The following is a 24,150-nucleotide window of genomic DNA, read 5'->3' on the forward strand; positions in this document are numbered from 1 at the left end:
CTCTCTGTGCAGCCAAATTCTTTTGACCCAAACATTGTGGGTTAATGCAGCCACCTCCACAGCCCAGGAGGCAGAGAGGAACATGGACCCCTCTGGGAGCAAGTGGGGGACAGCTACAGGCCACCACGTGAGTGCTGATGCTGCCACAGGGCACTTTGCCATCACTAAAGTTCAGCTGTGGATAGATTTGAGGAGGGGTTGGCTGGAGATAGACTATCCTTCATCCAGCTCTGGTCCATCTGGATGCTGGAAGTGCCAGTCCCTCCTCCAGGGCTGAAGCAGTGGTGGAAAAATTTGAGTTGATTTGGATTCTTTTCTTATCAGCATTCCTTGTTCTCCAGGCTCCTGTGGCCCTGCCCTGCCCCAGCAGGGTCGTGCTCCTCAGAGGGGACGTCAGCAATGAGCAAAGTGACTGCAGCAAGTTCCCACAGAGACTGGGGGTGCAGAGAGGAGAAGGACCTTGGATGGCTGAGATTTATGGGTGATTTTTAGCAATGTTGGGAGTGTGCAGCACAGGCATTGGGGCAGCCAGGAGTCCCTTCTCCCACTGCTGCAGCCAGTTCTATTTAGCTCGGAGGGATGAGGAGGGCAGCAAGGAAGAGAGGAGATGAAAGGCTCAGCCACCCATATTTTGCAGGTGCCTTGATGTATTTCCAGGCTCCTGTCTCAGACAGCACTGGGAACAATGGGAGCAGAGCAGAAAAACAATGGCAAGGACAGGAGAAAATCCTTCCCTTAGTCCTCATCACAGTAGAGGGGTCCTGAACACCCTCCCAACCTTCCCATGGTGTAGATGGTGCTGTGCTGGTGCTGAGCCCTTGGGAGCAGCAATTCCCCACAGACTTCAGCCCACACCCCCCTCCCAGGCATCACCAGGTGCCCTGGGGCCAGCGCTGAACCTCTCACATGAGGCTTTGGCTCACCCCATATCAGCCCAACAGCTCCTCTGCCCAGTGCAGTGACTCCCATGCTCCCACTCTGCCATGTCCTGTGCCAGCTCTGGCCAGAGCCAGCATCTCCTGGAAAGAGCAGATGGAAGAGCCTCAGGTCTCATGGAGCACCAATATCAGTGGTACCTGAGGATGCTGCATCCCCAGGTTAGTGAGGACGAGAGAGGACCCCAGGCTGAGGCTGTTGTCCCCTGCCTCCGCAGCACCTTGCCTTCAGATTAGTGCTGCTGTTTGCCCAGCTCTGCCTTCCACTTGCATCTTATTCCTGCTGCTTTTCTGGAACTGACCCTTTGGCCTGATCCTTGCTAAGGTAACCAGGAACCTGGCAACTGGGCTGCTCATAAATTAAAGGGCATGTGGATGGTTTCTTCATTAAAAATAGCATAAAGTGGATTTTTCCACTCTGTGCTCTCCAGACCTGCCCCTCAGGGGGAGCCCTCACTAAAATTGGATGTTGTCACCCACCTCCATCCCCTGTGGGCTTACAAACACAGTCTGTGCTCTGTACGACTGAAATAAGGGCCTGGAAAGGGCACAGCATGCAGCATGACAGAGTCCTGCTGATCAGCTCGCAGCCTGCTTCCCGACCCTGTCCCTGAAGAATCCCACTGGCCAAGGCTACGTGCCCCAGTACCATGGACACCGAGGGAGACAGGACACCCCCAGCAGTGTCTAGGGCTGGGTATGAGCATGCTAGGGAAAGCAAGCTCTGCAGTTGTCAGCTGGGACTGCAACCTCTGCTCTGTGGCATTACCACCAGTTCCAACCACCTCAAAAATCCATCCTGACCAGCAGTGGGATAAAATTAATCCGACAATGCCCTCTGATGGTGGAAACAACCCTGGTGTGGCTGGTGCTGCACCATTACTGCGCCTCATGGGACCAGTAACACTCCCTGGACTTCATCTTGGGATGTAGGTGTCTGGGGACAGATGGGGACAAACCAGAGGGGCTGCAGGAGAGATGGTGCAGAGAGGGGCTTGATTAATCACAGGCACTGCCCAGCTTTGCTCTCTGTGGCACCAAGGGTGGGATGGGCTCCCATGTATGGATGCCAGGCTGGATTTGCATCTACACTGACAATTCCAGGGCCAGCCAGGACACAGGCAGGATGTGGGTCTGGCCCCATGACAGAGCTGCCACGCAGCTGGGAGAGCTCCTACCCTTGTGTCCCCAGCCCTCTGGGCTCTGGTAACACCCAGTGTCTGCCCCGAGCTGGCCCAGAGCTCAAGTGATAACTCACCCTGCACATGAGCCAGCAGCTCACAGGGATGAGCCCTCTCCTCTGGATAAAACATCAACATGTCCTGTACCCACTGTGGGGAGGTGACAGCTCCTGGCTGGATCATTGCCTCACTGGCGTGGATAAAAAAAACTGTGCTTCAATAAAGAAGCATTAAGGTGCTGCAACATTTATGTAGCATTTATTTTTCCCCAGCCAGAATCATTGCCCTGCTCCAGGAGGAGATCTTTCTGCATTCTCTTTCTCCTTGTTGGGCTCCTTCTGGTTCAGTAGTCTCCCTGTGTGTTTCATAAAGTTGGTCCTTCCTTTCCAAGCTCAAAACCCATCTCCTCTACCCTTGGTTGGGTGGGGTCCTGCATGACTCCAACAGCAGCCCTGGCACCCCTCCACATCTCCCCACCCAAGCCAACCCCACAATAAGCAGGACAGAGGCGTTTGGTGTCTTTTATTAGGACCAAAGCCCCTCAGCTGGGTTTGTTTTATTGTCACAGCTAATGACAGGTTCAGAGAGGGCCATGCCATGGCAGGCCGAGGTGCAGCCCCCAAAGCGCTGCCAGGGAGGGGCAGTGCAGCAGGCAGCAGAGACCATGGCCAGGGGCATCAGCACCTGCTCCGCCACCACCTGGCACCTGAAGGATCCACCTGGGAAAAGGAACAAGATCCGAGTCCTGCAAGGGCACCAAGAGAGCCCTGGTCAGGGATGGGTGGGAAACATGTCCCTGCCACAGCTCTAATGCAAGGCAAACCCAGTCACATTTACAGCCCTCCCTCCACCTCACCAAGGGATTGGTTTCCCTCGGGTTCATCATCCCACCCCACTCATGCATCTCCAGCCACAGGACAAGGAAGACCTGAGCTGGAACTCCATCAGCAGGTAACAAGGGCTAATCCAGGACACTCAGCCCACTCCAGCCCCCTGACGTGATCCACCTTCTCTCCATCCTGGTGCCCCAACCCAGACCTACCTTGCTCTTTTGTCTTGTCCTCCAATCTGTCCTCATTTGGGTACTGTAGGAGAGCACAGGAGACAAAAACACCTTTAACTCCCCTTGTGTTACTCCCCTTTTGTCTCCCAAAAGTGCTGTGTGCTCACCCCAATGTGCATCTGCACATCTCAACCCTGCACACCCCATCCCTGCACACACCTACCCCAAGCAATCCCACACTCCACCATCACTGCCTGCTCCTGGCCAGTGTCCCCCGAGGTCCCAGCCTGGGTGACTCCCAGGTGCTCTGTGTCCCCAGCACAATGCCCAGCTCATCCTCCTTGGCCAGTTGGGCAGATCCCCCAGTGTGGGCAGCAGGGGAAGGGGGATTCTTCCCCTCTGCTCCACACAGGTGAGACCCCACCTGCAGAGCTGCCTCCAGCCCTGGGACCCAACAGGAGCAGAAGGACCTGGATCTGCTGAGTGAGCTCAGAGCTGCTCTGAGGGCTGGAGCCCCTCTGCTCTGGAGCCAGGCTGGGAGAGGTGGGGGTGTTCATGTGGAGAAGGGAAGGCTCTGGGGGAGACCTCAGAGCCCCTTCCAGTGCCTAAAAGGGCTCCAGGAGAGCTGGAGAGGGACTTTGGACAAGGCATGGCATGACAGGACAAGGGGAATGGCTTCTCACTACCAGAGGGCAGGGTTAGATGGGGTATGGGGAAAGAATTGCTCCCTGTGAGGGTGGTGAGGCCCTGGCCCAGGTTACCCAGAGAAGCTGTGGCTGCCCCTGGATCCCTGGAAAAGTTCAAGGCCATGTTGGATGATTTGGACGGGGCTTGGAGCAATCTGGGATAGTGGAAGGTGTCCCTGCCCATGGCAGGGCATGGGACTGGGTGAACTTTAAGGTCCCATCCCACCCAGATCTTTGTTCTGTTGAGAGCCCCTGCACAGCTGCGCTGGGGATGTGCCTGTGGGGCACGGGACTGGGGCCAGCTGGGTCAGCACTGCTGCAGGGTCCAGCAGCAGCTCCCACAGAGCTGAGCACTGACCCTGTGCCATGCACCCAGTACCACACCAACAGCCCTGGAGCTTCCAGAGGGACTGGGGTGCTGGGGTCGCCAGACTGGAACCCTGCCTGTGTGGGAAGTGGGGCAGAGTGTGTCTGGGGGCAAGAGTGTGCTTGGAAGCCATGAGAGAGGAAATCTAAGTGTTTAAGGACACCTGGCCAGCACAGGAACACACAGAGGGCAGTGATTCCCCCATGGGCCGAGGAGGGGCTGTGGGGAGCGACACAGGGCAGGTCTGCTCTGGATGCTCTGCTGAGGCAGGGAAATGTGAGTGGGAAATGTGGGCAGGATGCCAAGACATAAATCAGAGCAGCCCAGATGCAGGGGAGGAGGTTCACACACATCCCCCATGCTTGGGACAGGAGCAGGGGCAGCCAGTGCTGGGCCAGGCATCCAGCAGCTCCTCTGGCTCTGCCACTCCTGATTTCCTCCCCTTTTTTTTCCCATGAATAAGGAAAGGTGATTTCAAGATGCTTCAAGACCATAAACCCAAGCAGCCCAAAGGTGCAGCTCCACAGGGCTGCCCAGTGTTCTTGTGATCCCTCACAACCAGGATCAACACAAAATGGGGACAAACCACAGCAGTGGGAAAGTGAGACCGGGAAAAGGCAGGCAAGGGTTCCTGCTCCTCCTTCCCGTGAGCCACTCTCACCTTTCACATCCAGTCTGCAGTCTACTGAGGCCTCCCCCAGGGGGTTCACAGCCTTGCAGGTGTAGACACCCCCATCAAAAGGGCCAGGCTTGCGGATTTCCAGGGAGCACACCCCCTGATCAATCAGTGCTATGTATTTGGGATCTTCCCGGATCTCCATCTGATTTTTCAACCAGATGATTTTGGGCTGAAAGTTTAAAGCAGGGAGAGAAATGAGAAATCTAATTGTCCCCAAAATGCAGCCACCTCTCTCTGCCTTTGCATTGGCCCTGCCTGAAGCTTGTGGCCATGGTGGGATTCACAGTCAGAAGTATTTTGAAGATCCAAATCTCCCACTTGTGGGCCCTAACCACTGCTCCACCCTTCCTCCCCCAGCACAGAGGAAAGAGGACATGGTTTAATTTAAGACCAGTCTCCCATCTCCATGCAGAAACACTTCAAATGTGCCCCAGTTTGACTCAGAGGGCAGCTTCAGCCCCTTAACCTCACCCAACCATAATCCAACAGCACCAACCACTTCCCAGATGGTCTCCCACCTCCAGCCACCTTGCAAAAATCCCCACTGGTCTCCCCAGGCCAAGGTTATACTGTCCATGGAGGAGCCACCGACCTGGGGGAAGCCCCGGACGGAGCAGAAGAGGTGAGTGCTGTAGCCCCGTGTAGTCGTTCGGTCTGTCAGGGGCTGCGTGAACTTTGGAGGCTCCATCATGTCCCGCTGGGGGATCTTCTCTGGCTGGTAAGTGGTTTCTAAGGAAATAATTAATTCTAGCTGAGGCAGACCTCAGGCTCCCAGGCTGACCAACACAGGAGTTCTGCACAAGGTACCCAAACCCACTTCTGTTCCCTCTTGTAAGAAGCCAGATGTCACCTGGCCTGATCCAAGGACCTGGCCCTCAGCTCAGAGCAGCCCTGTTTCCTCATCCAGTCATGACATGTAGTGCCCAGGCCCTGCAAGGAACAGGGGAGATGCCAGCCCCACTGTGACACATCCTGTGTGCAGCAGGTCAGACCCAGGCCAGGCACACTCTGAATCTCCCACTCCATCCCCAAATCTCATCCACAGAAATGAGATGGAGGGAAGCTCTGCAGATGGCAGAGACACTAGGTCACTGTGTGCTACCAGGGAGCAGGACAGAAATAGATGGAAGGAGAGCAGGGCTGGTTGGAGATTTGGCCCTGAGCTGTGGGCACAAAGCTAGGGCTGTTCTGACCCTTCCCAGCTCCTGCTTCCATCTCATCCCAGGGATGTCCATACCTTAGTTCCTCTCAGGGGGCTGAGCATGGCACAAGCTTTCCCCAGAGGAGAAATGATTTGCAGAAAGGGGGCAGGGGACCTCTGGACCTTGGGGGTGCTCAGCCTCACCCCTGCTGGTCTTCTCCTGGGGACCAGCCCAGCAGCATCAACACAACTCCAAGGAAGCCCCACTGGCCTATTGGTCAGGACCACGCTTGGATACCACCCTCCCCAGCCCCTCAGCCAGGGACATGTCCCCACTTGTCTTCTCGATGTAGGCCACCCCAGAGGCCACAGCAGCGCTGTCGCTGAGCCCACAGATGTTCTCGGAGAACACTCGGAAGGAGTAGGTGTTGCCAATGATGAGGTCGGAGATGGTGCAGCTGGTGCGGGTGCAGCGCTCCAGCACCGTGAACCATTTCTGGAAGGAGAAAAGGAGGAAAAAAGAGAGCAGTGAGGAAAGACAGGCTGTGACAAGGATGGAGAAGGTGTAGGGTGGGGCAGGGAGTGGAGCAGTCCCTCTTCCATCAGGGCATCACCAGCAGCAGGAGTGCCCAGGCTCACCCCACTCTTCTTGTCTGACTTCTGCACCCTGTAGCCCTTGATCTCAGAGTTCCCATTGTCCGCAGGGGGGGTCCACTCCAGGGCCACATTAAAGCCCCACACATCCACCAGCTTCAGGTTCTGGGGAGGGCCAGGTGGCTCTGCAAACACAAACACCCTCAGGGTGACATCCACTTTGCCCTCCCCACATTCTGTACCTTGACCATCCCTTGATCTTGCTTTTAATCTTTTCTCACCCTGGTGCAGCACACAAGGGATGAGAAGCTGTGAGGGGCAAGGCTGGCAGAAACTCTGCATCCCCAAACAGAGAAGTTCACATGCATGATCCTGTTGAGGATCTCAATGGAACAGGGACTCCAGAGTCCTTTGCCTTGTTGCTGTCACATCACATCCCACCCAGAACAAGACCTACCCAACCAAGGAGGAGAAATGAGCTCCAGAGTGATCCTGCAGGGTCCTGCCCTCAGCTTACCAACGACCTGAATGTCCAGGGTAGCCTTGTCCTCAGCTCCATTGATCTGCACGGTGAGCTCGTACTTGCCCGAGTCGCCGCGCTGGGCCTGGCGGATGTAGAAGATGGTGTCCCGAGCCGTGTTGCGGACGTTGATGCGGTTGGTGTCCAGGGGCTGCCCTGCCTTGGTCCAGCTCACCTCGGGCTGTGGCTTTCCCTGGAGCAAGAGGCAGGTCAGGAGCCACTCGGGCACATGGTCGCAGCAGGTCCTGCTGGGAAGGACGGCTGGCAGAGCCACCCTGCTGTGTCCAGGCAGCAGCAGCACTAGTGCCACCTCTCCCATCCAGCAGTCCCCGGGAAAGAAGGTACAGCTGATTCCTGTCAGACTCACTAATGGGAAGCCATTGGGCTCCAGGGATGAGGTGGGAACATGCTAGGTCTTCATGGAGCAAGCCCGAGTGTACTTGCCAGGGCACAGCTGTGCTCTCACAGGGCCCAGGTGCTGCGCCCAGGCTCCAGCTTAGCACCAGGGCTTGAACTCGGCATACAGGGAAAATTCATGTCTGGAGCATGGCCAGCACAGAGTCCAAACTGTCTGTGAGACATGACATGAACAAGCCCCTCAGCTCAGGGGCCTCTCACTCCCTGTGCTTGCCCAACATGTTCCAGAGCCAGCTGCCATGGTGGAGATGCTCTGGTGATGTCCCAGACATGATGAAAGAGATAGCTGAGGAGACAACCTCCAGCCTAGCCCATCAGTGTCAGCATTGATCCACCATCACAGCCCTGGGGCATCCCTCCTCCAAAGGCAGCTGGTCCCCTCTAGGGACCCCAATGTTGTGCTGTGGGGTCCCAAGGCATGTGGCCACATCCTGGCCAGGAGCACAAGCTGAACTGGACCTATTGGATGAGACAGCAGCAACAGTCCATGTCCTGATGGGTTTGGGGTTGTCCCACTGCAGCATCATCAGAAAAGATGTAGCAGGGGAAAAATGGGATCTGTGCCCGAAGAGGAGAGAGATTCCCAGCCCATCACCCACCCTTGGCTCATAAGACACAGTGACCAGGCCAAGTCAGAGCACAGTTGGACCCAAAAGCTAACCTGCAGGAGCCAATCTGGAGTGAAATGCCCAGTGGATTAAATTGCCCATGTACCTGAAAGGGGATCATGATGTTCACAGCATCCCCCACACGCCTGATGTAAGTCTCCCGCAGGTGCCGAGGCATGCGGATCTTCGGCAGCTCTAGGGATGGAATTCACATTCTGAGACAAGGAACTCCCCCTCCTCAGCTGCTGACCTTCCCCATACACACCCCTGCTTGGCCAGCAAGAAATCCACCTCAGCATAGCCACCTTCTCCCTCTCATCTCCTGGACAGCTCTGCTCCCCTGCAAGACTGCGCTGGCCTATCCTATTGAATGTACCCCAGAGTGTTAGCTGTCCCTGAGATCCCAAGTCACCATCCCAAGGGCAGCATTCTGATGGATCATTCACCCCTCTTCATTACTGCCCGGCCATGCAGACAGCCTGGCCTCAACCAGAAGAGCCACAACACAACTTATATTGTAACAAGGCAGGGGACAGCATCTCCCAGTTGGGAAATATTTCTCCCCCTGACTTTCTGGAGGCATACAGCCCAACTTTCAGCAAGGACAAGGCTTGACCTCCACCTTCCCTGTGCAGTCCAGGCCTCTGAAACACCAAGGAGGTGCCTGGTCATACCAAGTTGTGAAAGGCTAAGGCTCATGACAAAGGCAAACATCCCCAAGGAAACATAACAAAGACAAGCAAAATCCCCACTGGAAAATGCTCATGGAGCGTGTCCCCTTCCCAGGGCAGAACAGAAGCCGTACAACTCTGCTGGCTCAGTGATACCCAGGGATCCCTCTGGAGCCCCTCGTAAAGGAGCTGGGAGTCTCTGCCCAGGTTAAATGTGCACGAGCTTCACCCTGGGGAGGGGGCCCAGCCAGAATAAACCAGGCCTGAGCCAAACAGCTGTGAGGGCCCTCCCTGACAGCTGAGACTGTCCCTGCTCTGCTCGTGCTGAGATTTCTGCAGGGATCCATCCCCAGTGCTGCCACTTGGGCTCATCAGTCTCTCTCAGGCAGGGAAACCTGACCTCGGGGAGGAATGTTAATTCATGGATGTTTTCCCCAGCTCCCCAGTGCTTCTCTCAGAGGGACTGGGCTGGCCAAGGTCAGTGGCCCCAGTGACAAAGTGCCATGGTGGGAAGGCCTTTTTTCCTGCCTTTGCCCTGCAAAATGTGACTCCCATACTGATCCTCCATCTGGTTTCTCCTTGCCTCTCTCCACCTCCCAAGCCCACTCATCCCACCTGTTGTTAAGCTCCGCGCTGTCCGATTGCTGCTATTTAAAATACCCTGGGGTGCTATAAATGAACTGGTGAGATGTACAAAATGCAGGCCCAGAGAAAATGTAAAGGCCAGGAGGGAAGGGAAGGGAAGGGAAGGGAAGGGAAGGGAAGGGAAGGGAAGGAAAAAGATCTGGTAGATTAAGTTGTGTGGGGGTCTCTCAGCTTTTTGGGTTTTACACCTGTACATATGCCTGGGACAGAGCTCTGACAGCAGGTACAGGGTGTAGAAAGCACGAGCTGTGCCATCTCATGCCAGTCCCTCACACCCCAGTTTCCCCAGTTCTGTGAGGTTTGGTGGGATGGTTTTGAGATTAGAGGTGAACAGGCACAGCCACCACCCCAAAGCCAAATTCACCTCCTCCAAGCACACTGAGAAGATGGACCCTGCAGCACCCTTTCCATGGGCTGATAGTCTTCTCCAAGCCTTTTCCTATGAAAAGCTGGTGGTTCCTGGAATAACTTTTGTTATCATTGCTATTTTTAAGCAGCTGAAAAATCTGATGTGTTGAATAACAAGAAAACTTAAGCATTAATAATTCCTTCTAGAGGGAAAATTACTCTCTATTTGCTCTTTGCTGAGTGCAAACAGGCCCTGCCCTTCTGCATCAGCCTCTGCACATTGGCAGCACCCTGAGAGGAATGCGAGACTTGCTAAGCATGGGAGCAACTCATTCATTAGCGAGTTCAGCATGATTAAAGTTCCCATGCTCCAGACAACCAGCTCTTGACTTCCTTGAGCTAAATAAACAAAGCTGTCCAATGTGTGTGGACAGTGTGCCATGGCATATTCAGGATGTGACACCACCGAGGGGAGGAGACGTGCTCAGAGGGAGGTGGATTCTGAGCTCTTGCCACTAAATGGGAAAATGTGGCTCTGCCTTTTGAGTCCTTCACCCCCAAAATTTCAACATCAGCAAGATTGGAGAGGTCAGGAAACTTCTGCCAAGGGAATTGGACACAGTCACTGAGAATAACATCTGTCAAAGGCTGGATAGGACCCATGAGAGGCTGTTCATGCTGCAGGGATGGACAGAGATTTCACACAGGAATTCTGCCCTCAGGAGCAGTACTCACGGAGGATCTCCCTGATGAGCACTGGCTGCTCCAGCGTGGCCGGGACGCTGGTTCCGCTGGCACTGACAGCCACCACCCGCACATGGATCTTGTCCCCAGAGGTGAGGTTTGGGATTGTGTAGCGGGTGGAAAGAAAAGGCTCCTGGTTCACAGCTTTCCAGTCTGAACCTGCAACAGACCCAGCACAGGACTTTGGATGTGCCGTGAATAGACAGACACACCCTGAGCAGCAGGATCAAGGCCCAGAAGGTGAGACCCAGAGGCAAAGAATCCTTTCATTGGAAATGGGGAAGGATTTGGGGCACCAGCAGAAAAAGGAACTTTGGCGGGGAGGTTGGCCACCCCTGCCAAGGAGTGTGGGGTATGAAGTGCTGGCAGGAGCTCAGCACTGGAACACGAGGACATTTGCAAGCAAGAAAAGGCATCGGGCCAGTGAACACGTCCCTGCTGACCAGGTGCATTTCTGAAACGAAAGATCCTTGGAGCTCCCTGCCAGGCACTCTGCTCCTCTCACTGCCCCAGGACAACACTGGGGCTCACAATGGAAAAACCCCTCCACACTCAGCAAGGTCTGCTCAGGACCTGCCCCTGGCTGGATAGACCTCTCCAAGTGTTCTTCCTGCTTGTAAGGGATGTCTCAAACTCAACCAGAGCCCAGCCCTCCCCCAGACCCAGCTAACCTGGCTTTGCCATGTGCCAAACCTCTCAAGGTGTTTCTCACTTAGAAAATAAACTGTCCCATTCCCCCAGGGAGTGGGTGTCCCAGGTGGGCAATGGGAGTGACCCACATATGCCAGGGTGAGCCAAGCCCTCACGTGCACCTTCAGAACAAGAAGGTTTTCTTGTCAATGCCACTGGAGCAGGCAAATCCCACCAGATCCTCTTTCCCTTCAGCACTGGCATTGCTCGAATCAGCCCTCACTCAAATCTCACCATATTTTAGCCAACCAGAGTCCTATACCAGCCCAAATACAGCAGTCCTGTGGCCCCCGGGTGATGACAGAGGGACTGGAGTTCTCCTGTCCTCCAGCAAACCCAAACCAAGCCAGCAGAGCATCCAGGCTGGGCCCTTTGGGTGGCTGTCAGACACATCCCTCCAGGAATGGCTTCATCTTTCCTTGTCCCATGCACGGACCTCCTCATGCATCCCACCCAGCCATAGTGACCTCTCCACCCACTGCCCAACAATGGAAGCCTCAGCCAAGAATGTGTCCATCATGTGTGCCACAAGCTAAACAGCTGAGGATCAAGTTCCCTGAGGTCCATAGGCCACCTGGGTCTCCCAAACCACTCAGCCCAGCCTCCCCTTGCAGATCCCCCCAGCCACACAGAGCCTTCACTCTCATCCCAAAGCCCAGCAGGGCTTCAAGAGAGTACCCAAAACACAAATCTTATCCACTCACTTTGTTCCACCGCCCAGCAATACAACTGGAGATCCATGGACAATTGCTGGACAACTGCTGCCACCTCCCAGCCCACCTCCATCCACCACGGCCACCCTCCTTCCAGACATAATCAAGTCTGTTGATATATGCCCAGGGCCCTTCCCTTCCTCATCCTCCCATTTTATCCCCATTCCTTCCATGCTTCATTTTGGGCAAACATGGGAGGGTTGAACTTTTTCCTCCTGTTTTCTTGAAATACCATCCCAGCCCCGGGTCTCTGCAGCTCTGGAGTTCATCAGAGACCATCCCCAGAGGTTGTGTTGGTCTCTGCTCCCCTCTAGAGCTGGACATAGCAGTGACTCTAAACCTGCTCCAAGCCCCTGCTAAAGCCATCACTACTGTCTGAAGGCAATGGGATTCCCTGTTCCTTCATGGAAAAGAAATAACCATTAAAAATGGATCCATTTGGGAAAAAAAAGGGAATTGTTGCTGGGGGAAATGCACTGCTGGGTTCCACCCAGCTCCATCCCATCCCACAACCATGCACCATGTCTCCATGCTCATGAGGCAGGAAAGACCAAACCTACTTCCATCTTTGCAGATCTCCACCACATATCCATCCAGGCCTGCCCGGCCCATCTGCTCCGGGGCTTTCCAGGTCAGTATAAATGAGTTTTCACTCACTTCTTCCACAGCCAAGGACAAGGGGCAGCTGGGTGGCTCTGTAACAAACCCACAGTGGTGACAGCAGGGCTCGAGTACTGGGGCTCTTGGAGGGCAATCACTCAACCTCCAGGCCTGTCTTCAGTCCACCTAATCCCCAGCGCCATCCCACTGCAAAAATATCCTTGATGACTTCATCCCCCCCATCCCTTCTCCCTAGCACATGCTCCCTCCAAGCCTTGCTTATGTCCCCTCCCCACTCCAGTGTTCCCCACTCACCTTCCTTTGGTTTCTCCAGTTTAGGTTCAGGGGCTGGGGCTGGGGGTTCATCTGGGGGAGCTGAGGAACCTTCTGCAGGCACTGGAGTCGCTTCTGCTCCAGCTTCTGTGGGGATGGGAGCAGGTTCATCTGTGGGGGCTGGGGGCTGCTGTGGGGGATGCTCGGGGGCTGGGGTCTCTTCAGCAGCTGCTGCTGTGGCTGGTGCTGCTTCTTCCTTTGGGGCTGCTTTTTCCTTTGGGGCTGCTTCTTCTTTTGGGGCTGCTTCTTCCTTTGGGGCTGCTCCTTCCTTCGGGGCTGGCGCTGCCTTTTTCTTGGCTGCTGCTGGAGCCGGTTTTTTGGCTGGAGGTGCAGTTTTGCCGGTCATCGCTGCAAAGCGTAGGGGCTGGGCAAGCGGGTGTTCTGGGGTCTCTGCTCTGGGGTGTCTGCTCTGTTTTGAGGTTCCTGCTCCAGACAAAAGATCTCTCCTCTGGATCTGGGGTCTGGACTCTGAGGTTGGGGTCCTGGCTCAGCACCAGGTGTCTCCACTCTGGACCAATGATCTCTGCTCCAGGACGGCTGTGCTGGGAGGGGGGAACCAGGTCACTGAGCCAGAACAGGGGCTGGGTGACTTTTATAGGCTTTCACTGGCACTTGTCACCTCCCTGCAAACCAATCTGCCTGCGCAGGCGGGACTGCCAGGAATAGCCACCCGGGACCTGCACATTCAGCAGCCCCAGCTGCCCCCTCCTATGGGATGGCAGCACATGGGCCCAGCCCCCCCAGTGGCCCCCTTGGGCTCACTCAGGACTGGAAAGGCCAGGGCCAGGTCACCTTTCTCTGGGGACATGGCTCCTGTCCCCAGCACCAGCACCCCTCTGACTAAGGGCTTCCCCACCCCCACTGCCACCTCCTCAGCCACCCACTGCCTCCCAGTCCCCACAGTCTCTCCTTGCACCCCCCCATCCCCCTTGCCTTCCTTAGCCCCTGCATTAACATCAGACTGACTCCCCCCAGCCCTCCCGGTTAATCCTCCATCGACCCCCCTCCCCAACCCATCTGCTCCCCTCAGATCCTCCCACAGTCCCTGTAACCCCAGACCCCTCTGGTTCCTCTGTCCTTCTTCAGCCTCATCCCCAATCCCACTGGGCTGGAAGAGGTCGGAAGACAACCTTTTGAGTTACCTGGACCAACCCAGCTGCCCATACCCCTAACCCACATTTCTGGGGAAGATAAATCACTCACCAGCCTTTGTTCTGCTCAATCAACCATCCTTGTCCACAGAGACAAGGTGCATCATGTCACCCAGGAACTCATGACCAGCCACCCTGTTGTTGCCCCCAAACTCAGATTCACCCCCCAAATCCTCCCAGTGACCCAGGAAAGCCCCATTAAATTCTATGGGTCATAAACCACTCACCCTCTCCTTGCTCTTCTTCCCTTACTTGCCCTCATGATGTGCATGAGACATTACTAGAAGTGTCTCTGTATCCCTAACCTTCCTGCAATTAGAGTTGAGAGAGTGTTTTTCCCATTTCCAGCTAATTCCTTGTCTCCAGAGATGCTGCTCTGAAGTAGCCAAGCAAGCCTGGCTCTCCTGGGTGATGGTCCACGAGCTCACAGTTTGTGAGCTCACAGTTCTGTCCCCAGGAAACATCTCCAGACATGGACATCAGGGTCAAGAGGCATCTCCGAGACAGCCAAAGCATGAAGCATGTTGTCTGCCAGGGCCAGGTAATCCCAACTTTGCTAACAAGGGGCTGGTTTTCCAGGTGGGGGTAGCTGTGGTCACCCAGGAATGGGAGGGAGAGAAAGAAGAGCAAAACCCCATTGGCCAGGCTGGTCTTTAAATGCATGGTGACATCCCAAAAAAGAGCCTGAGGAGTGCACCTCAGCTGAAGCAGCATGACCCTCCTGCTCCAGGAGGGATATTTTTTGTCTCCTGGTTATTTGGCAGCAGCACAAAGCCAGGATACCCTGAGATAATGTTGGTGCCTCTGGGAGGGTCTGTTTGCCCCAAGCTATGTGATAACCCAGATGTTCCTTGATTATTTCCCCAGTGAGGAGGAATATGAGCAATAAAAATTCTGCATTACCCAAAATTCCCTTGGAATGCCTGAGGGATGAGATCCTTGGGGCAGGAGAGAGTGCCGCACAGACATTTCTGCTGCCTGCATGGGTGGGTACTGGCAGTTCCTTTTCTGCCCAGAACACCTTGGAGTGGCTCAAAATTGCCAAGTTGGTCATGAACCAGAAAATTCCCTGCAGCTGCTCTAGCCAGAGAGAGGACAAGTCCTGCAGCCCAGACGGCAAGGAAGGGCTGGAGAGGATCATCCATCCATCCTGCTCCAGCTGCCTTTGGCTCCTGGGGGCCAATTGGAGAAGCTCTGGTTTCTCCATACCTTGGCCCACCAGGATTTCATTGTGCCTTGGATGACCTTGGCCCCCTCCTTGACTCCTCTGCTTGACCCCCATGGGCCATGCCTTGATGGAGGTGGCCAGTTCCAGACTCCCACAAACATCTGCTCAGGCATCTTCCCTGTGTCTTTCTCAATCACCACATCTAATCTTAACAAAAAAACCCCACTTCACTCAAAACAAAACAAAACAAAACTTGTTTTGATTATATGTTAAGAGAAGCAATTTAAAGGGCTCAGAAAGAAAAATAAATCAACGCCAAAACTCCAGTTCATTGGGAAATGAGCACTCAGATTGCTCTGATTTCAATTTCGGGGAGTAGTGCAGCTGAAAATTAAATACTTTCCCCAGGAAAAATAAAAATATCAATGCAATCATTTCACTTGAAGTTCTCAATTTGAAAGAAACTTGGGTTTGTCAACCTGCTCCATGACGTTTGGATGCTTTTGCTCTGTTGACTCAGCGGGTGACTAATAGGTTATGAGCAGATGAATCAACATGGTTTATCACCCACTCTTATCTGGGCCACGTTACTAGAGTTTATTGGCATCTTGTTTATTCACATGTTGGGCAAGTGCTGGGTGTTGAACCAACCCCAGCAGGGAAACACTGAGGAGCTGCTGCTGTTGATGGCAAAGGCATCACAGGAGGTTCTCCCAATTCCAAGTAAAGGGTTTCCCACAGAGGCGGGAGTTGACCTTTCCTTACCCACCACGATGGCTTCGCTTGTGGATTCACAGTGAGGATGGAGAAACTGCAGCCAGGAGGTGATTTCATCTCAGGACAGGAATGGGCTGTCCCAGGCCCCAGTATTGGGTGAGGAAGCACAAATTAGTCTGGTGATGGAAATCAAAATCACATGGAGGGGGCTGTTCCTGCAGGTAGCTGGGAGGGTTGGATATTAAAATTTAGTGATAATTTAAATATCACCACATTTTTGCCTGAAACTCTAAGTATTTCAGGATTTAGCTGAAATACAGGTTATCCATGTTTTCCAGTGAGAAAAAATATTTTCCTACAAAAACTGGTATTTTTGGTTTTGACCCACATTTCCAGCCCACCGAGTCACTGATACATTTCCTTACTTATTTTCCGAGTGAGCATAGGTCTAAATATAGGAAATATCATTTATGCCAGGAAGTACCAGATCCTCCTCATGCCACTGTTATTCCAAATCCCCCTGATGATGCAGCACAGTGGTCAATCATTTTCCAGCTGTGTTTGTTTGACAGGACCCCACTGCAAAGAGGTGAATTTGTTCCCCCAAAACATCAGACTGGCCCATCCACCCAGACTCCCAATTCAGGAAAGCAGAGACCCTGCCAGCTGGAATGGGGGAAGCCTCGGGAACGCCTTCCCCACCATGACAGCTGATGTGTCGGTGCAGGGAGATAGAAAATGCCTCTGACAGCTGGGGCAAATCATGGAGGCTTCCAGAGATTAGGACCATCCCCTAAGCAGGGCTCCAGGATTAGACAGGAGGTGGTGAGACCTTCCCACTTGCACATCGTAAAGCAAAGAGAAGATACCAAAAGCCTGGAATAAACAAGGAGCTCATCAGGTGGGAAGGGTTCCCTGAAGCTGTCACATCGTCTGTGCTCATCCCCTCCTGTCCCTGTCCCCATGAACAGCTCTGGAGATCCTGGTGTGCTCTTTGCACCCCAGCAAGACTGTGAAAGCAGCAGGTGGATGTCACACCTGGGCCACCACAGGCTCTGGGCATGGTGTCATGGCACAGACACCGTGGGCACAGCCACGGGTTGTCCAGGGCAGAGGACAGAGTGCCAGGGATCAGTGTGGGTGTCAACAAGGAAAGCCATCCACAGCCTGTATCAGGGGATACCTGGGACTGACAGGGTCCCCACTGCCAACCCCAGTGAAGTAAATTCAAAGTCACCCAACAGGACAGAGAAGGAACCATGCCCACCTTCCTTCGGCCACATCCAACCCTGCACACATTGTGTGGACTGTGAGTCCATGGGAGACATCACAGAAGGTCAGGAAAATGCCCAAATCTCCTGAATTTCAGCAGAAAGAAGGTGTCCAAGGCCCTTCAGGGAGGCTATTGCTGGTGGTTACTGGAGCTGATTCCTGTGTGGGTTTGTGCCCTCCTTTCAACTGCTGTTCCTGCCTTTTCCTGTCCCCTTTCCAAGGTTAATTCAGATCTCCAGAAAACTAGGGAGCTCATCTGGAAGGCACACAGTGGTCAACCACAAATGGCAGCAGGTTGTTTAAGTAGGCAGGGTAGTGCCCTACCTGCCACCTCCCAAATCCCACATCCCTGCTCCTGGCTCCAGCTCTGACTCCCAGCAGCATTTCCAGCCTTGCTGTCACCATGATATTCACAGAGCACTGAGTCAAGCAGCCGGGGCCGGCAGCAGGTGGGCTGGGACCAGGCTAGATTTCCATTTGTCTGTCACACACAAGTGGACACTTACTTCATTCCAAAACAATGAATGCAGGCAGGGGCTCCAGTCCTGAAGGGGGACACGGCCCCAGTTCTCCTCCCAAAACCCCCCAGGAAAGGGCCTGTCTAGGTGTCACCCTGGGAAAATAATTTAAAGCAAGTATTGCTTTAAAATATCCTTGTCTGGTCCAGAAACATCAACCAGACAATAAAGAGACATTAACAGGAGCATCTCTCAGGTGCTGAGGGGCATTTCTTTCCTGGCGGACATCCCTTGGTGGGCACTGGTACAGGGTTCTAACAGCTCCAGAGTTATCCCGTGTCTGGGTGCAGCCCAGCTCACCCCAGCAGCACTCAACAGCACCAGTTTGATTCTCTGACTCTCCAGCAACCCTTTCTTCAGGGAAAATGTTGTTCAGCCCTGAGACAAGCTGCCCAGGGCAGTGGTGGAGTCCCCAGCCCTGGAAGGGTTCAAAAGCCATGTGGATGTGGCAGCTGAGGACATGGGTTAGTGGTGGCCTTGGAAGTGCTGGGTTAAGAGTTGGACTCAATGACCTTAAGGGTCTTTTCCAACCTAACTGATTGTCTAATTCCATGATCAGTCAGTGTTCACTCATCTCCTGGCCTCCCAACATCAGCTCACGGAGCAGCAGGGTGGGTGCCCAGACCTGCCCTCTCCCTGCTGGGATCAGGAGCTGCCAGATGCAGGCAGGGGATGAAAACACCCAGGACCAGCTTTTGGGCTGCTATTTTGGGGCTGTAATGGGATCATTCTCCAAGATGGATGAGGTAGAAAAATAGGAAAACCCATGCAGAGATGTCCTGATTTTGCCCTGTGACTTGCTGGGAGCTGAGCCAGGGAGCTCCGTGTTCCCTCCAGCCTGTGACAGCACTGCAGTGGAAAAACCATCAGAGAGGCATCAGCTGCTGCCCACAGCCAAAATGGTTTCCCCAGGACCACCTGTGGGGCCACCACAATTACAGTCACTGTAGGAGGGGACAGCACAGCCTGAGCAGGAGCTGCAGGGCAGGAGCTCCGGGGCAGTGTCCTGCAGCAGCTGCACCAGGGCCAGCTGGGCCTGAGCGTGCTGGGCCAGCAGGAACCCTCACGCACCTTGGCACCACAGCTGTCACCTGCAGTGTTCCAGGAGCAATGCCAGTCCTGGGGCACTGCTCTGCGTGGCGTGGGTTTTTTCCAGCCCTGCCCTACTTCTGGGGCTGCCAGCAGGAGCTCACCTAGCACAGAGAGCCCACAGGGACAAGGCTGTGTCAGCCTCGGCCTCTCCACTCTGCACAGAGTCACCTCTATCAAGGCTTGGGGACGGCAGCTGGAGATGCCAATAAGGCTCTGTCACCACCTGCCCTGGCTGGCCCTGCCCTGTGTCAGGGAGAAGCTGCAATTAGCAGCTCAGGTTTTCCTTCTTCATTAAAACTAGGAGCTCAGGAACGCCTGAATTGTTTCAAAGACCCTTTGCTAGTTTATTCTGAGCATTTGCACCCAGGGACCAGAGCCACACCAGCTGCTTCTCTCCCCTGACCAAGGAACTGAGAGGCTCTGCAGGTGAAAGGGGAGGGAACAGCTCAGCCCCAGGCTCCACCAGCACCAAGGGCGAATTTCAATATGGATTAGGACCAGCAGGGAACTCAGTGTTTGCTCTGCACAAGGACAGGCACCACTTCTCAGAGCCTGCTTTGCTCCTCTCCTCGCTTGCAGTCCCAGGCAGGACCAGGCACTGCCACTCCCCAGGAGGGTGTGCAGCCCTGCCCTAAGGACTTTGAGAGACTGAAATCCCTGCCAGGGTGCACCATGACATTGGCCAGTTACAGCCCAGAGTTAGACACTCATTTGACCTTCAGCATCCCCTTCACCAGGTCCCTGTTCCTCCATCAAGGACCTAAGGCCACCCTGAGTGCCTTCAAGGCCATTGCTCCTACCTAGTCCCTGCTGTAGGATTAACACTGGTGGTTTCACTTCCTCTTCCAGCTCTTCCCATATTTCCTCACATCCAACACCTTCCTTCCTTCCTTTACATGCTTTCACTGGCACCCTCATCTTCCCTGTGCTCTCCCCATCCCCTCCTCCCCCTGCTCCCTTCAACCCACTCCTGGTCCCTGCAGGACTCTGCCAAGCTCCATCCTGGAGCCTTCCTCTTCAGCTGAGAGCAGGTAGGACCAGCGGGATGTCCTGCAGCCAGATCTGCCCCAGCCCTGGGGAAACTGGCGGTACTGGGACCAGCCATGTTTCAGATGGAGCAATGATATCCCAAGGAAGTCCTTGAGGCAGTGTGGTGGTGGCCACAAGGGCTGCCTGCACCTTTCCATGTCCAGGGTGTTTGGGAAGGACTGTCCCTTCCCAGGATTCTTGGAAGAAAATGGGATCTGCTCCCTTGTTGGGACAGCATGTCCTGGCCCATCCCACAACCCTCTCTAACTCAAAGATCTTTATTTGAGAACTTTCCTACTGTTTCCCCCTTCCGGGAAAGTTTGCTGGGTTGGAGGGGCTATGAGAGGGTTTGGAGCATCCCCAAATCCCAGTGACTTCCACCAGGTCCCAGTAAACTGGGAATGCACACCAGTTTGGGTTGCCCAACAGGGCCCAGCTGCATCCTTTCCCTACTGCCACCAGGGAGCATCATGGGGACATTCAATCCAGCTGTCCCTGTGCTGGGTGCTGCCAAAATCCCCCAGCCAAGCTTTGGGAATGCCTGGTCCTTGGAGTCACTGGTGTGCCCAGAGCCAGCTGTGGCCCAGCCCTGTTCTAGATGCAGGGGCTTGCACCCAGAAGCTGCTCCCTGCCCTGTTCAGCACGCTGTGCTGAACATCCCTGGAGGAAGGATTTCCCCAAAACACCTCCAGAGCAGCTGGGCCAAGACATGGTGCTCAGAGAACAGTGGGGGGTTTATCTGTTGATCCAATAACCTGCAAAGAAACAGCCATGGAAGATGCTCCAATCTCATTCTCCTTGTCCATGAGCAAGTCAATGCCAAAAGGACACTTGGATATTTGCAAGGAAAGGCCAAAACCTCCAGCTGGACATGACCAAGGACAGTGAGAGCCAGGGATGAGGCTGGAGGTGGCTTTGGCTCTTACCCATCTCCTGGGGGTTAGGAGGTGACAGACATCCCAAAGGGATCCAGAGACAAGAGGAAGAGATGGGGGGTCTTCTGCCTCCCAAGGGCTGACTCTTAAGAAGGAGGAGAAATTCTCAGTCACACAAAATCTGAGAGCAGCCCTGGGAGAAGGGCTTGGAGTGTTGGTGCTCAATGAGCCCCAGCCGTGTGCACTGGGTCTGAGAATCCTCCCAAGCCAACTGGGCTGATCCCCCAGTGTGGGCAGCAGGGGAAGGGGAATTCTGCCCCTCTGCCCCACTGAGGTGAGACCCCACCTGCAGAGCTGCCTCCAGCCCTGGGGTTCCAGCACAGGAAGGACCTGGAGCTGCTGGAGAGAGCCCAAAGGAAGCCATGGAGATTCTCTGAGGCCTGAAGCCTCTCTGCTCTGGAGCCAGGCTGGGAGAGATGGGGGTGTTCAGCCTGGAGAAAAGAAGCCTAAGGGGCTCCAGGAGAACTGGAGAGGGACTTGGGACAAGGGTCTGGAGGGACAGGACAAGGGGAATGGCTTCCCACTGCCAAAGGGCAGGGATGGATGGGATATTGAGAAGGAACAGGGATTCCACCTGTGAGGGTGGGGACGCCCTTGCCCAGGCTGTCCAAAGAAGCTGTGGCTGCTCCATCCCTGGAAGTGTCCAAGGCCAGGTTCGATGGGGCTTGGAGGAACCTGGGCTGATGGAAGGTGTCCCTGCCCATGGCAGGGGGTGGGAATGGGATGAGCTTTGAGGTCCCTTCCAACGCAAACCAGTCTGGGATTCCGTGGCACAGTGAGCTGGATGCAAGGACACAGCCCTTGCCCTGTGACACAGATGACCTGCACAGGGAGCCCATCCTTTTTGAAGGCTGGAAATGCCCTGGGATCTCACTGGGCAGTGGTGGCTGGAGGCATCATTCCTGCCCAGCACCTGTAAAGCCCTTGGGATCTCTTGGGGTGCTCTAACGTTGCAGGAATGCCAAACGACGTGCAGGGCTGTCACCCGCCCCTGCTGGCACTGAAGGTGAGAAGCTGATTTATGTTCACAACCTGCAAAGCCCTGGGGAGGTGGACATGGTCAGGCTCGGAACAAGGGCTGGCTCTTTTCTGTCCCTGGCACTGAGACTTCAAAGTCAAGCATTAGGGCTCTCCAAAAGTTCACATCTTCCTGCAAGCCAGGCCATGACCCAGTCCGATCCCACCACCTGCACAAAATAAAACACCTTTGCTGCTCTTTCCTTTTTTAATGCTGCTTGTGACTGTGGTTAGCTCTTCTTGTGGGGTGCAGGAGAAGCTGTGCTGTCCTTTTGCACCCCAGCATGGCAACCAGGAGGGATGGGGGGGGACAAAGAGGGAGCTGCCAGGACCAGTTATCTGATCCCAGCAGCTCCAGTGTAAACTTAGCATGGCCTTTTGGAAAGTACTTGCTGTGGCAAAACACGCAGTAAATCTGAGTGCCAACAATATTTTGAGATTAGCAAATCTTAAGGCTCACTTTAGGGTCGTGGGTTGGAGCCCTGCCAGTGTAACTGGGGGGTCTTCCTCACCTCACACCCTCCAGCTCCCAGGGATTGCACCAAGCTGCAAATCCTTGCTTTTTGAAGAAGATGGGATAAAGTCCAGGGTCAGCAGTGGATATGGGGTCCTGCAATCCACACCTGTGAATTCTCACCCTTTGCTCCCAAGGAGCAGGACTGACCCTCTGATTTCTTTGTCTTTTCCTTTCCAGACTACCTTGGAAAATCCCCAATTTCCTCCCTTATTTTATCAAACAAACCCAGCTCCCACCAGCTGCCCCCGACCCTTTCCAGCAGCATCCTGTGTTCCCTGGGACAAGTCACTGTGACCTGCAGCACCATCACCCTCCTCCTCCCTCCCCAGTGTCCCCAGAGCCCCCAGCACCCCAACACTGGGCTTTCCCCAGTGCTTCAGGGTAAGAATGCCCAGGATTTAAAAGCCACCCAGGAGGTGGGACCCTGGTGCTTCCAGACATGCCACAAATTGTCCAAGCTCAGCTGAGGGCTCATGCAGCCTGTGAGACAAAAAGAAGGGAGAAGTCCTTGGAAGTGAGCAGGAAAAGGGGCATCAAGTACCTGGGAGCCCTAACCAGGTGCATTCCAATGGAAAAATCACCATAGGCTCTGCATCCTGCAGGAGATTGACCCTGAAACACCTTCCCAAGGACCAAATATCCTGGAGATGGCATTTTAACACAGGAAAAGTCACTGGGTCATCACAGGAGGTCCTAGGGAAATCCCAGGCTACACCTGAGAGTTCTGTGGCTCGATCCTTCCAGGCCATTTTGTAGTTTTGGATGCAGCTGTCTCTGTTGAGAATGCCACGGAGGGTCAATCCATAGCAGTATTCCATCAAAGTTCTGGAGGGATGTAGGACTGGAACCCCGATTGCTGCTGTTCTTCCATCCATGCTGTTTGAGTGAACACCCTGATTTATTTCAGGCTTAGAGATCCTGTCACTGAGTTCTCAAAAAGATTTGTGTTGGCCACAGGTCATTCCTGTTTGTATCAGGGAGAGCAGAAGAAGTTGCTTGTCAGAAGGACATTGTCAGTGTAGCTGAGCTCCCATTTCTTGTGGAAATATTACTGAATAAAAAGCTGCCAAGGTCAAGTGCAACAGGAACACAGGCTGATATTAAAAATAATGCTCCTGCTTATTGGCATTGTGGGACAGCTACCACCTGTGATGCTGTATGGAACTGTCCTCAGAGTGCAGGGAAAATAATTCAGCAAAAGCAGCGCAGAGCTGTGTCAGGGTAGGTCAGGCTGGATATCAGGAAAGGTTCTTCTCCCAGAGGGAAGGCACTGCCCAGGCTTCCCAGGGAATGGGCACAGCCCCGAGGCTGCCAGAGCTCCAGGAGTGTTTGGACAATGCCCTCAGACACCGGGTGGGATTGTTGGGGTGTCTGTGCAGGGCTGGGGCTGGACTGGATGGTCCCTGAGAGTGCCTCCAAACTCAGGGATTCCTGTGATTCTGTGATCTGTGGTTGCCCATGTGCCAACAGCAATGCCAGCCCAGCTGGAAGCCTGTAAGCTGAGATGTCTCCTGGCCAGAAAACAGCCTTGGAGCACTTGCCCTGCACTGTATTTGCAGAGGGACTGCAGCCCAGCATGAACCTTCCCTGCCCACCCAGCACTGTGCAAGCCCATCTGCCCATCACCACACCCATGAAATCCCAAAAGTGGATTGAAATATTTGGGGTTAAAACCATGAGATGCAAGGAAAAGTGGCCAGATTGTCTTTGTTTTCCAGTGCCTGAGAGCTTTGGAATCTCCACTGCAACTACCATGGAAAAATTGGGCCCAAATCTTTTTCCATGCAAAAATGGGCCATTTTGGGGTGTGTGACTTTGACATGGGGGTCTCTGCACCCCAGCAATTGGAACATGGAGGG

General features: G+C 54.4%; 1 protein-coding gene across 2 annotated transcripts; it reads right to left on the reverse strand.

Moving 5' to 3' along the window:
• Positions 1–2,632: 2,632 nt before the first annotated feature.
• MYBPH (myosin binding protein H) lies at positions 2,633–13,454 on the reverse strand. 2 transcript variants are annotated; one of them, XM_041422651.1, is made up of 11 exons: positions 12,858–13,454; positions 12,503–12,637; positions 10,531–10,698; positions 8,238–8,326; positions 7,104–7,299; positions 6,632–6,771; positions 6,329–6,488; positions 5,444–5,580; positions 4,834–5,020; positions 3,159–3,201; positions 2,633–2,835 (listed from the first exon to the last, which is right to left on the reverse strand). In XM_041422651.1, the coding sequence occupies exons 1-10, from the start codon at positions 13,219–13,221 to the stop codon at positions 3,191–3,193; spliced, it is 1,587 nt and encodes a 528-aa protein (XP_041278585.1). In that variant the 5' UTR covers positions 13,222–13,454; the 3' UTR covers positions 2,633–2,835; positions 3,159–3,190. The 2 variants fall into 2 exon arrangements, with proteins under 2 accessions (XP_041278585.1, XP_041278583.1); XM_041422649.1 differs by having other exon boundaries at positions 2,633–2,861.
• Between the last annotated feature and the right edge of the window lie 10,696 nt (positions 13,455–24,150).

Source organism: Onychostruthus taczanowskii, unplaced genomic scaffold, assembly GCF_017590055.1.
Source record: "Onychostruthus taczanowskii isolate IOZ18803 unplaced genomic scaffold, ASM1759005v1 scaffold74, whole genome shotgun sequence".
Classification (NCBI taxonomy): Eukaryota; Metazoa; Chordata; class Aves; order Passeriformes; family Passeridae; genus Onychostruthus; species Onychostruthus taczanowskii.